The following is a 14836-nucleotide window of genomic DNA, read 5'->3' as shown; positions in this document are numbered from 1 at the left end:
TCCTGTCCTTAACTTCAAGTACCATAATTGGGGGGGGGGGAGCCAAATATAGAAGAAATATATTTAAAAATTAAATAAGATTTTTTTTTTACTTAAACTATCATAATAATTTATATTATACAAATATTATACAATCCACAATTTGCCTAATATAATATACTTTGCTGCAAAAGTTTAGACTCACTTAAAATAAGATACATAAAATGACACACATACAATGAATTGAAAAGAGAAACAACTTATGTTGAGTCTGAAAGGTTTAATAACAATTTGAAACTTGGAAAAAGACATGATACTGAAAATGGTTTTCCAAAACGAGGCACATAATTTACATTTTGAAAATAACACATTTCACTTTCAGTGGGTGTCATGTCATAACGAATTCATTGAGGACAAAAGTTAAATGTCAAACATTAATAATGTATATGTCCGCCCACTGCCTCTATGGAGGCCTGACAATGTCATCGCATACCCCGGATGAGCTTTCCAATTTGGTGTTGGTCAATATTTTGCCACTCCTCAAGCAAAACTCTGCGAAGGTCATCGAGTGTCGCCGGCTCTAGTTGATGCACATATACCTGTCTCCCAAGCATGTCCCAAACATGCTCAATGGGATTAAGATCCGGCAATAAGGCAGGTCATTGCATGTGGTTAACGCCATTTTGTCTCAGACATTCTGTGACAATCCTCGCCCTGTGGGGCCTTGCGTTGTCATCCTGAAACACGTGTTGACCAGGCATAATCCTCAAGAATAGCAATACAACTGGTACAACAATGATGTCCCTGTATTTCTGGCCTGTGACAGTACCTTGTATAACTACCAAATCTGTTTTACGATTAACACTGATCCCTTCCCACACAATAACAGATCCACCCCGAAACGATCATGTTGGATAATGGTAGCGTTATGGAACCTCTCACCCTGTCACTTATAAACTGGTCTACAGCCGTCGTTAAGTGGAGACTGAACCTTGATTCGTCAGAGAATAGGACACGTGCCCATCTACGGTTTCCCCACATGACGTGCTCTCTAGCCCATTGGAGTCTGTTCATTCTGTGTTGGTGTGTTAGAGGGGGACGAACTGCTGGACGTCGTGCCTGAATACTGCTTACCCTCAGATACCGTGTAACTGTTGTCCGGGACACACGCACACCTGTAGCAGCTTGCAGTGAATTAGCCAAAACTGTATTATGTGCAAGTGGAACATATACAATATGTTATAACCTCTAAAAAAACTAACCATCTTTGTTTGCTTTCACTGTGGTGTATGGATATGTTCCTTTCTCACTGATCATATCAAGCCAGCTGACCGCAGACATACACAGTCCAACTATCTCAACAGCAGACCCATCTCTGAGGAACAAAAACAAACTCGACATAGGAAAGGAAAGGAATGTTTGTTTAACGCCACATCACCACAATTCAAACTACAGCTACTTAGTGTCTAACACATAGTTATTGGGACATTTGTTTGACAGAAGAAACCCACCGTCATAACATAAGCTAAAAAAAAGCGGTAATGGATATTTTATATGCACCTATAGACAAGGCAGTATATACCATGGCCATTGAAAGTGTACCTCAAAGGTCCAAATTGAGAACATGTAAAACATACTAAAAACGAACAGTGTAGTTTAGTGATCTGACAAATTCCCTAAGGGAAGTTATATATGAAAGTCACATTAAACTCAGATAATAATAAAATTATAGTCCCTTTGCGGCAAAGGAAACTAATGAATTGGCATATATCTACATAATGTATATATAGAAAATAATACATGAGTGGCTGTTAGATACCATTTATCTCACGACAAGTTATTTTAAAATGTATCTAATAAGCAAAAGCGACTTTGATACGTTTTTAAACAACTTGTGAGATAAATGGTATCTAACGGACACGAATGTCTTATTCTATTTCTTACATATCCTCAAAAAACAGGTTTTAAGCAGATTTTAACATTTTTATTGACTAAAAGATATTTACAACCCTTTGCACTTGTAGCTGCTTTAGGTGTTGTAAAAAATAACACATGGTCTTCTCACCAACGAGTGTGAAAGACAATGCTAAAATTTGTATGAAAACATATTATTAACTCTTAAACCCATACAAACTCTCATAACATTTTTGGCAAAAAAATATTATGGAAATAAAAAAAGTTTCTTTAAAAAATTATTATCAAATTGTATCTATAGATGAAAGCTCATTTCTAATACAGGGATGAAGACAAAATGCTGGAACATCACCTAAAGTAATTGAGATTGCAGTACACAGAGACTAAAAACTAAATTGCGGATGTTTCACCTTGTACATGCCATCAGTTGCCTTCATCCCTATATCTAAAAAGGGAGATGTAAGCTATGCAACTTGATGGAAATTTGTAAAGAAACTTTTTTATTCACAATGAGATTTTATCAAAAAATGTTTTGCAAGTTGGTATGGGTTTAAAATGTAATAACATGTTATGGTATACTTTTGACACAAAGGGACTATATATCTAAACGAAAATGGAGACATATCATAGCTTAGACATTTTACCACATTAGTCATATAAAGCAATTCCGAGGAAAAGGTATTAACAAAATTACTAATGACCTGGGTGTTGCTGGTACGCCTTTGAGTCCAAAAGTTTCAGAACTTCCCATCTTATCCATCCATGTTCCACAGTTGAACTCATTACCACCATACACAAAGCCAGTGTCCCATCGGATCCCAGCTTCGACTGTAAAACCTGTTATGACAAAACAAATAACATTTCTTTAACAAAACTTCATTTTTTTTATTTAGAAATTTAATTACAATATACTTTTGTTTTATTTACTAGTTTAAAGCAGAATATAACAGTATATAAATTATATTTTCTTTTATTTTATGGTTAAAAACATTTTTTTCAGTGTTTTGGGTTTTTTTTTAAGCCAGCAAAGATATTCTCAAGTTATTTAAAGGTTCTGGAAATCCTAGTTACAAAATGTTCAACATGGAGACATAAAAATAGGAAAACGTGACCTTGTTGCTGCATAAGATTGTCAATCATTGGACCTGCATTTCTCTCAACAAATCGGATCCCTTCTGCGTGTCTCTGCAGTGCTTCCTGTATCACATCATGTAGTGGCATATCCTAAAAGTTAATAATAATCTTACAATTATTATATCAAATCTCAGTGTTCTTTTTCTAACCCTGCATGATTTGTCTGCCATGGTTCTGCCAAAGATTGATGATTAGTACAGTACAATGTATTTTCAACCATGAATTAATCTGTCTTGTGGGGATATAGTAATCAAAGGAAGGAAGGGAATTATTTGATATTTGTTTAATAACACCCAAGACACACACACACACACAGAGAGAGAGAGAGAGAGAGAGAGAGAGAGAGAGAGAGAGAGAGAGAGAGAGAGAGAGAGAGAGAGAGAGAGAGAGAGAGAGAGAGAGAGAGAGAGAGAGAGAGACAGACAGACAGACAGACAGACAGACAGACAGAGACAGAGAGAGAGAGAGAGAGAGAGAAAGAGATAGAGAGAGAGAAGAGAGACACAGAGAGAGACAGAGAGAGACAGAGAGATACAGAGACAGACAGACATAGACAGACAGACAGACATGGTTACTCCTACAATAGACAGGACAAAACTAGTTTAATGAAGACGATCGATCCAACTAGCCACCGCACCTCAAGTAAGCATTCTCCTGAACAACACCCCTACACCTATAGTAGCCAGGAATATCTGATAATGTAGAGAATGAAGACATACCTTGAATGGAGTAACTCTGCATGTCTGCATATATATAATATATATCTAGGGTCTGGACACTATTTAGGGTCTGGACACTAGAACATTAAATTCCAACTAGGGCAGTCATTCTGATTTTTGCAAACATTCAGTATAACCACTTTTATGAGTCAAAGTTTTCTTATCATAATTTGTTTTGGGCAAATATAATATACTTGTGGCAAATTGACATAGGTTAACACTGTAACAACCACCACCCCCTGCTAAAAAAAAAACATTCCCAAACACTAGATAAATATTGCCACTACTGCTTTTCTGTCAAGAATGACCCTAGAGATCCTATTGTATATATAAACAAGCAAAAAATATATTTTACTAGAACAAACCTCATGGGAGGATAGAGCCAACTAGACTACAAACTCAAAAACCTGGTGGTGCTTTCCAAAGTATTCACTCACATTGTCACTTCCAAACTGTGCTTCACTGTCATCTGTAGGATACATCCGGCTGACTGGATCACAGAGCAGCTGGTAGCCATCAGGTGCCATCTTGCAGTAATCCTGGATGCACTGCAGCCACCACCACACAGCATCTCGACAGTTGTATCGCGCTCCAGTTCCTTCGTTCAACAAGTTAGGAATCAACCCATGCCTCAAGCACCCAGCATACGCAAGAATCAAACACCTGTAGGCAAAAACATTGAGTTTTCAGTTAGTAACTAGCTGGAATTTAAAAAAAAGAAAAAAGGCTGTTTTTAAAGAAATTTTCACTTAAGTTAACAAGAATCGCAAAACAACAAATATCATAAAATATCTTGATGTGAATCCTGACATAAGATTTGTGTCCTGAAATACCATCATAATAAATAGTTGGGGGTTTTTGTGTATTTTTTTTTCAGGGGTGGGGGGAGGAGAGATTTGGGGGGTAAATAGAAAATAACAACAAAAATCCCCAAAACCACAATTTACAATGGAAAATAACTATATAAATTTAAAACAGTGATTCTAAACATCCCAGCAAAGTCAATTTCTGTATCCACTCAATCTGGTAAAATTTGTCAAAGATAATCCAGTAGTTTAAAGGTTAGTAGTATATTTCTTCAAAGACTGAAATGAAAAACTATAATGGTTTATTTGAAGATTTGGTCAGAGGAAATTTGCACGTTATTGTAAAATTGATGCAATATTACTATGCTATAAAAACCCATTCAACTTCCAAAAATAATCTATTAAAATTTGCTATTGTTACCTGGCTTCATCAAACCGTTCTGTTATCAGTAATAAACCAGGTACTGCTATGAATGTATCTCGTCCCCAGTTTCTCATGTAACCAGCACAGAAATGTGGAAAACCTGAAGAAAAAAATGTCACTCATGTTATATATATATATATAAAGGAATTATCGCACTGTGATGAAAACCGATGCCGAAGTTGAGATTTATGTTTTTGCTTCATAAAACATATCAGTCACATGACAGTGCAATAACTGTTCTACTACATCAATCAATTTAATTTTTAAAAATCAATACACAAATTATATACAAGCAATCAAGCAAAATAAAATTTAGCCAGCACTAAACTTATTCACTATGACATCAATTTCTGAATGCCATTGAAACAATTACTACATATGAATATATAATGTACATAATGTAATATTTTACTTTTAAATATTAATTTAATGCACATATAAATTATTAATATTTAATTTTATTTTTCTGCTTTTTTCATATACTATGCATTAATGACACATTTTGTTTGTTACAAATTAGATAAAAATAGTACTAAAAACCAAAAACGAAAGCAAATAGACCTTTGTAACATCTTTTCTATCAGTCAAGAGTTTGACAAATCCGCTAGTCCAATGTCCGGCGCTAGTGCTTTTTAACACAGGGCTAGTGACAAATGCAAAACCAGTAGCCTGATGGGCTAGTGGCTTATAAAAAAGCTTAAAACCCCCACAAAAAAACACCGCTAGCTCACAATGTTTTATCTCCACTGACATGTTTGATAAATGTTATTCTGACATTGGTCATCGCATATTATCAACAAATCAATTAGTATATATTAATATTCAACTTGAACTAGATTTCTACAATATACATGAGACAGACTTTCTTTTCTTTTCACTTTCAAGTTTCATGGACGAGAAACAACTGTAATAAAATTTGTGTTTTGATTGGTTGTATAAGTTATGTGGTAGTAATAAAAAAAAAGTGTGAATGGCCAGTCCCAATTAATTAAAAGGTTAGTATATAGAGGATACTCCCCAAGTGTCTTGTGATATCATAATTTATCAGCATGAGTTGATGAAAGTATGAAATCCGAGGCTTGCCGACAAACACAGTGACGTAATAAAACATTGTCTTGTGATTAAAATTTGACCAATCAAGATTATAAGAAGCAATATCACAGGAGATATCGCAAATTATAGCACCAGCGATATCTCCTACAAAAGTCTATAATGGATGATAAAACTGAAGTACAACTCCGGTCATGTTTAGAATTACTGTGTTTGTCTTATTTATCTATTGTCTTCTAATTTAATGCCTCGCTTACTTGCGATAGAGATGTTGGTAATCAGAGAACACAATAACAGAGCCGGTTTGACCTGTTTAATGTGTGTAGCAGTTTGGATAACGTTTCACTACCGAATACACTGCACAAAAGACCATGCATTATCGTGTTACATTGTATTGTGCATTTAATTCTTTTGTTTGGGGTGGTTAAAGAGAGGAGTTTGTTTAATTACTTACCCACTTCGGATGAGGGGGGCAGGGATGAGGGGGAGCAAAAGCGAAAACGAGACAATGGTTTAGGATCAAACATGACAAAATAGGGTAGGTCATGCAGTTTAAAAAAAAAAATATATATTCATTTATTTTTCAAATTTCATTCACCTCTACAGGTCGAGATAAATTTTTATTAAATAATACTAATACTACTAAAATAAATAAATAATAATAATAATAAAAATTGTTTATACTTATATACATCAAAAAAGAGAGAAAAAAAACAGGTCAGCCGTTTTGTTTAGGTACTATAGGGGATGGGTTCCTTGAAACTTAATGTTTCAGCTTGATATAAAATTTGTTGTAATTGGTGGGCTAGTGGAATTTTCAAACCCACTAGCCCTGTGGCTAGTGACTTTAAAATTGTTTTTGTCATACCCTGTATCAGTCAGTTTACAAAATATATATTCAGTAATGTTCAGATATATTCGGCATTCGCCGATTTTTAACTGATTTTGTACTTTATACTTATGATGTGTTTGCTGAATGCACAAAAAAACCTGTTGAAAATCCTGGGCAATGTAAATAAGGTCATGATCTTTTAAAAAATAATTTATTTACAATGTTATGTAAAATAATACTTTCTTTTGAAATAAAATATTTCATATGGTACACAAAAGAAATATATATATGATTTAGATTTCCTAATGGTGATAATAATTACTTGTAATTTTTACATTTATCTGTTATTTATTTACATATTAATCAATGTAACATATAATCTTTGCATAAATGCCTTGAGAATATAAAAATTATAATGTGCTTGCACATAGTGTAAATAAAGTCAGGTTTAGTATGATTAAGCTTGTGTCTTATAATGTTGTATCAAATTTTATGAATTCAGCAATATCTGGCAGGTTGACTATCAGTAGCTAGATGGGGCCATCAGACAGATGTGTTACATAAAGCATTTCTAATATCATGAAATACCTAGGGCCGGATGAACAGAAATGGATAATCTAAACAATAAAATCTAAGTAATGTCCAATTTCAATTGTTAAAAGAGCTCTAATAGTAAAAAATGTCATACATGTAGGGTTTAAAAACTAGGGTCTGTCACTTTAAAGATTCTCTGAAAATTGTGTTTTGACTACTATATTAAATTATTAGGCTTTAATTTATCATGGACATGTAGTTGAAGGTATAATTAATGTTTACAATTTAAAGCAAAAGTTAATAAATAATATTGCAGGGAAGTTAGCTGCCATTATGCAACTTTAAGAATGGCACCTTAATGATTTTTATTATGCATATGGTGCAACATAACCGAGTTAATAATAATCATATGAAGCACACGTGTAATAACAAGTGTAATGACGTAATATTGGAAAATGACGTCATAACATGATGTTGCTTCTCCAGTCCTAGCTCAGTCTGTGCATTTGAAATATGACCTCATTTCGTTGTCTCCTTCTAGTTGTGGCTGACTGCTCGGGCAATACAAAAATCCTGACACTCGTTTCGTAAAATCAGTACAACACACAAGCTTGTATAATAATCTCTATTTATATAACATATAGATTAATCATATTCCCAGAGTTTAAATAAGTAAACTCAGCTCAAATCTAATGATCTTAACAAACCTGCTGCCATTGATAATGGTGCTACAAGCTCCTCTCCGGTTTTTACATCTCTTTCAATTCGAAGTTCAGGTTTGAAGTCTTTTGACAAGGGAGGCAATTTTGAGTTTCTGACAAAACCACAGAACTGAATGGATCCCATGGCAAGAGATTGAACAAAGGTTGATCCATCCTTTACAAAGCTGTAAAAGAGTTATTGTTTTAAAGTACTGTTTGCTGGTCAAAACAAAAACAACATTTTAAAGCAAACGTGAGAGGTTTTGAAATTATGTTTTCATATATGAAGAGTTCAGGCGCAAAACGCGATATAAACCATTTTCTTTCTAGGTTTTAGTTAAAGCCATTATTGTATGTCAGTAAGGGCTAATCGTAGGCCCGCTGATTTGCTGCAAAACGTGATTGATCCTTATGAAATTGTATTGGGTAAATCCCATTTTTTAAAATCAAAACGCGATATACGCCAATTAAAAAACCAATTTTTACTGAAAATGAAAACTGGATATATCGCGTTTTGCGCCTGAACTCTTCATATATACGTATATTGCATTTAATCTAATAGAAACTGGCTAACTAACTGACAGAGTTGAAGAAAAGCTTCAACAATCTTCATGAAATTGACTGTGGTTATTATACCTGTTTATCATATTAGTGGCATCTTTACCAAGTTTCACATGCAATCAAACTCATTGCAAAACTCTCGGGCAATAAGAAAGGCAAATCTCAATTCAACCATGGTTTTTACACACTATAATATAAATTAAGTCTAAAAGTCAAATGAACATTAACTCTTAAGATAATAGCACAATAGCTCAAATTAACATCCCCAAATAATAACAAAACAACAACACAAGATCACCTGTGTGTGGACATAACAAGGGCAAGTAGGCACCCAAATATCAATCTCATTTGTCTATTTAAAAATACCATTTGAAAAATATGACATAACCAAATGTATCCTACTCTGATAGAAGCTGGATGGCCATTTCTCTGAGGACAACATATGCTCCTGTAATAATCGCATCAAAGTAACAGGGAACAAGGTAAGATGGCACGTTCTCTAAATGTGCAAAGATCTCCTCAAACCACTTGGCAAGCTGAAACAGTTAAGACAATAATTATTTTTACTTGAATGGATAGACAATCTGTCAACAGCATAATATATGTATGGTATTTACTCGGAACACTTTTTAAAAATATATTTTGATAATTACTCCTTGATGCATTCAGTTCAAGTCATAATAATCGATTATTGGTTATTTTTAAAGGGTAATTACTTATAGTTCTGTAGAAAAAACACAAATACTGTTTATTACACTGCTGTGTCGGAAAAAGTAAAGTTTGTTTTATTTAACGACGCCACTAGAGCACATTGATTTTTTATCTTATCATCGGCTATTGGACGTCAAACATATGGTCATTCTGACACTGTTTTTAGAGGAAACCCGCAGTCGCCACATAGGCTACTCTTTTTACGACAGGCAGCAAGGGATCTTTTATTTGCGCTTCCCACAGGCAGGTTAGCACAAACCATGGCCTTTGTTGAACCAGTTATGGATCACTGGTCGGTGCAAGTGGTTTACACCTACCCATTGAGCCTTGCGGAGCACTCACTCAGGGTTTGGAGTCGGTATCTGGATTAAAAATCCCATGCCTCGACTGGGATCCGAACCCAGTACCTACCAGCCTGTAGACCGATGGCCTGCCACGACGCCACCGAGGCCGGTACTGTGTCGGAAATACCCATGTGATACTTTCCATCTCTCACAATGTGAAATAGTTGCATAGTTAGTCGCATAATTTAACAAAATACATATTTTAATGTTTGCTTAGCCTTAATACGTTTATATTTTTGTTTGTGTAAACTTCATGTGGCATAAAAATGCAATGTTTTATAGATAAATAGCTAAATCAAGTGACCACCATATGACATCATTTTACTAAAAGACATCATCTTCCCCGGTCTTGGGTCTGTGCATTTCCATAACTCGTTTAGTTTTGTTGAATAATTTTATCCGATTTTTGTTCATTGATGTGCAGTGTAATACAAAAAATACTATACTCGTTGCCTTGTGAGTCCATTTATATTACAATAAGTGTGTTTTCAATCGTAAAACACCAGTGAAAGCGAGTTATATACAACTGGAAACATACAAGTTGTAATATAAACAGTCTCATACAGGAACTTTAGTATTCTATATTTATTTCAGGATTTGCAATAAAGTCAGTTTGTTTTATTGTACGACACCACAAGAACACATTGATTTATTAATCATTGGCTACTAGATGTCAAACATTTAGTCATTTTGACTTATAGTCTTAGAGAGGAAACCTGCTACATTTTTCCATTAGTAGTAAGCAATCTTTTACATGCACCATCCCACACAGGATAGCACATACCATGGCCTTTGATATACCAGTCATGGTGCACTGGCGAGAGCTAGACTAAACCAATGGGTCCACCGATCCTAGATCAACAGCACATGAGGCGAGCACTTTACCACTGAGCTATGTCCCACCATAGGATTTGCAATAAAAAATGTGTTTGTTTAATGGCACCACTGGAACACATTAATCAATGTCTATTGGATGTCAAACATTTGTCTGTTTAATGGCACCACTGGAACACATTAATCAATGTCTACTGGATGTCAAACATTTGTCTGTTTAATGGCACCACTGGAACACATTAATCAATGTCTATTGGATGTCAAACATTTGTCTGTTTAATGGCACCACTGGAACACATTAATCAATGTCTATTGGATGTCAAACATTTGGTAATTCTGACAATTAATCATCAGAGGAAACCCGCTACATTTTTCCTAATGCAACAAGGGATCTTTTATATGCACTTTCCCACAGATAGGAAAGCACGTACCACAACCTTTGTCCAGTTGTGGTGCACTGGTTGGAACGAGAAAAGATTTGTAATAACGACAAAATATTGTACATTTTCTGTGTGGAATACATGGCTAAAATATGTAAAAGTACCTGAGAGAACTGTAACTATATCAATAATCTTACAATGTTTTGTGAGACTCCTCAAACAGCCCTAAGATCGAATACTGGCAGCCAGAACCTAACAGTTTTAACACCAATGATAAACCCATTACACTACTACGTTAATGAAATACCTGCTATTCATCATAACAGCACTTTCCAAACAACTACTTACTTCAAGAGTACTCTCATGTGCCAACAGTCGTTTGGAAACATACTCTGGCAACCATGGGCCACTACGCAGATTATCGCAAAACGGATGACCCAAATCGTTTGTTGGGCGAAGGTCATTCAGCACTGATATTACACCTGATAAAGATATAAAGTTGTATAATCTTTTAAAAGATTTGCCATCCACCGAAAACTGCATAAATAAATTTAATAATGCCACCCCATGCTACAACAATAATAGCAGAGCAAATCAATTTGCGTTATTGTTTCTTGGTTATAACTGTGTTATGTTGCTTTTGTCCTATCTGTTCAGCTAAACACACTGCTTGCTCTAGAAGCAATAAATTATTAATTAGTTTAAATAGTGAAATCTGGCTTCAGTTTCGGTTTTGGTTTCAAACAGTAAAGTAGAATTTCAGTTTTGGTTTTTTTATCGACAGTTTGATCAAATTTGGCCAGGAAATAAGCAAAGGTCAAATTTTTTCCCCCTCTTTGTTATAAAACTTTGTCCCAATTGTGTCTCACTATAAAATCAATTTAAACCATCCCATAGCCTCTGTCCTACAGTAATAAAAGATCTTGTTGAATATACACCATCTAACAGCTAAAATAATTATTATCATCCAACAACAATACCTGAATCTCAGTTATATAAGCAACATTGTCAATTTGCAGTAGGCCTACATCATGTAGATAATTGTAAGCTAGTGACATTTACTGAACTACCAAACCCACTGTGGCCTCCTGGCATTCAAAATTATTTTTATTCAGATCACACTGCAGTATTTCCCTGTTGCTAAGCCCTGGAAATTTATTTTCAATGACAACATATCATTTTTAAAACATCAAATTTCAGCAATATAAATTTATGGGTGGACATGAATGTATCCAGCTTTACAATCAGAATATGTCATCACTGAACCAAGTTTCCAAAGAGAAATTTGTTGTTTTGAAACTACTTTTTTCAACTTCAAATTGTAAGAAACCAACTAATGTCAACACCATTTTATTGGGTGTAATATTTTTAGTGAATACTCCCAGTGAGTCTAATTACCCTAATAAAAACGTACACAAGAACTTAATTAATATTATTAAAAACCCTACATCATGATCAATGGATATCATTATGACACTTTCACACATTTTGATGTTCACTCAATGACAAATAATTCAAATTGTCATTGTCTTTAAATTCTGTATTATCGGCAAATATATCCTTTAAAAATTCTTCAACTTTCAGTAAATAATATGTGCTATCTTTTAACAGAAATATTTTACAAAAATCAAAAAATAGAAATCATGTCCCTGTTACATCATCAATAACGTTTACAGAAAATGAGACCCTTTTTTACACTTTGATTATTATTCAACCATGCTCTAGCATTCACATAATCAAGATAGATAACTCATTTGAAGGTGGAATTTTTAGAAGTAAACTTGAAACTTTATTGCATTCATAGAATGATGTATAATTAAATTCCTGTTATATTCAAGGAATGTCATATTTGATGATGTCATTATATTAGTCCTTTGTTTTATTGAGTTATTACTCAAGTATCAAAAAAACAATTCAAAATAAAATGACTTGGTGATTTTATTAATAAATATTTTTCAAATTTAATTATAAGTCTCATTATTTCTTTAGGTTCATCTGGGTATGAACAAGAAAGAGCATGGCAACCTTTTGTGTGAACAGCTTCACCTATTCAGTTTGTGCATTCAGTAAGTACAACAGTTTAATTCTTAAATGTCACTACTGGGTGGACCTGCATTTGTACACACTATTCAAAACAACTCCCGATCTGCTTCTGCCATGATATCATCCTATAAATACAATAAAGAAGCTTAATAATTTTAAGCATGTCACCTCTGATTCCACAATATGCCAACTGTCCTAAGCCTGGGACCTCGTAAGCCTTAGAACCATAACCATCAGCTTCCTCTTCTGGACTGGATCTGTACAGCACTACGTTCAAGTCAGCTAGAGTCAACTTCGAAACTATAGAACGGAATTTGGACACGTCACAAGATTCATCATAGATGGTGCTACCACTGTACGATCTCATGATATATCCAAACTGACCAACACCCCTGCGGATGTCTAGAATGCCCATGCGGGATTCATTGGATAAGTTTGTCCTAGAAAGAGAAAACAAACTAACTACACACTGGCCTGAGATCATTAAAATATATATATTTCTTAGAAATTAAATACTTTTTAAACCTCTACTATGAAGAAATACAAATTTAGTTTCTAATTTCTAGGGATTGTAAATTTAATTTGTGTTTTTAATTTTCTTAATTGTTTTAAATGTTATGAGTGCAGAAGTGTGGGGACTACTTAGAGATTGCAATAGATATTTTGAAGAGTTGTTCACTGAAAACAAAAATATGATTAAGATAATTCCAAACAAAACCTTAACAGTCCACGTTTATCAAAAACGTAATTCACTATTGTTTGTTATCTACTTATACCTTTTACAATATAGATGAAGTATCAATAAAATTAATTTTACCCGTTTTTAATATATTCGCAATAAAAAGTCGCATTTTTCTCATCACTTGCCAAAACGCCTGTCGACTCCAAGAGCTAAGTCACATGACCCATGACACACTAACCAGCATAACATGAAAGCGTGATTTGCAGCCTTTCAGACATTTTACTGGGAAGGTGGAACACATATATTTTTAAAACTCGAACATTTTATTCTATTGAATTGAATTGTTCGGATGGAATATTCTTTAGGAGATAGTTTTTAAATGTAAAATATGGTGAACCATTGTTTAGTGTTTGGATGTATCAAAGCAAGTTTTTCTGAACTTTAAAACGTGTCAAGATTTATGTATTACCCTCGCTCTCGCTCGGGCAATACAAAAATCTGACACACAAGCTTGCATAATAATCTCTCTCTAATTTAGCATTCTTCATTCAAATGTTTTTTCCTAGGAACATTTTGCACCACATGTTCATGTTATTACATAGACCCATGACATGAACTACACGATATTACGTTCACGCTTACACACCTGAATGCAATAACACTTCCGGGGGTGAACTTAACAAATGTCACTTCCACTCCTTTTTCCTCCTGAGTCACAGTGACCATTTCGCTCTCCTCCACCTGAATGTGTGTCTTCAGTTCAAGCTTGTAATCAGGTAATCCATTGATGAATCGGTCATCCGCCTCATACTTACAGCAATTGACTTCAACCATGCTCCCTTCTAGGACAACTTCGTTTATCACCCCTAAATTCAAAACATTTTCTCATGTTTATGGCCGTATCATGCAAGATTATGCAAAATGTATCACTCTTAAAATGAAAATATTTCTTGTGTACCTGACTGTATTATTCAATATTATGCAAACATTATCCATCACAGACCCAAACTTCATCAAAAATCCCTACGTAAAACAAATATCCAAGTGTTTTAATACTGTTAAATGTTATTTCTTTCTTAACAATAAATAACGTCAAACAAAACTGATTTTTTAAAATACTTTTTTCTTTCCTCTTTCCAATTAACCACAGATATTAGAAAATCATCTAACAACATGTAATGTTTAAAG

General features: G+C 34.2%; 1 protein-coding gene across 4 annotated transcripts in view; it reads right to left on the bottom strand.

Annotated features, from left to right (window-relative positions):
* Positions 1 to 14836, bottom strand: part of LOC121374897 (glycogen debranching enzyme-like) — a 69174-nt gene that overhangs the window by 15160 nt on the left and 39178 nt on the right. For all 4 annotated transcript variants that reach the window (XM_041502020.1, XM_041502023.1, XM_041502021.1 and 1 more), the window contains 10 exons: positions 14295 to 14514; positions 13135 to 13406; positions 11272 to 11405; positions 9057 to 9190; positions 8100 to 8278; positions 4974 to 5076; positions 4184 to 4409; positions 3006 to 3117; positions 2595 to 2730; positions 1242 to 1354 (listed from right to left, as the gene is read on the bottom strand). In XM_041502020.1, the coding sequence (XP_041357954.1) occupies positions 1242 to 1354; positions 2595 to 2730; positions 3006 to 3117; positions 4184 to 4409; positions 4974 to 5076; positions 8100 to 8278; positions 9057 to 9190; positions 11272 to 11405; positions 13135 to 13406; positions 14295 to 14514 (1629 nt within the window). The remainder of the gene's footprint in view (positions 1 to 1241; positions 1355 to 2594; positions 2731 to 3005; positions 3118 to 4183; positions 4410 to 4973; positions 5077 to 8099; positions 8279 to 9056; positions 9191 to 11271; positions 11406 to 13134; positions 13407 to 14294; positions 14515 to 14836) is intronic.

The sequence above is a fragment of the Gigantopelta aegis genome, chromosome 6 (assembly GCF_016097555.1).
Source record: "Gigantopelta aegis isolate Gae_Host chromosome 6, Gae_host_genome, whole genome shotgun sequence".
NCBI lineage: Eukaryota > Metazoa > Mollusca > Gastropoda > Neomphalida > Peltospiridae > Gigantopelta > Gigantopelta aegis.
Note: the sequence above shows the minus strand (reverse complement) of the source record. Positions and strands in the feature narration are given on the sequence as shown.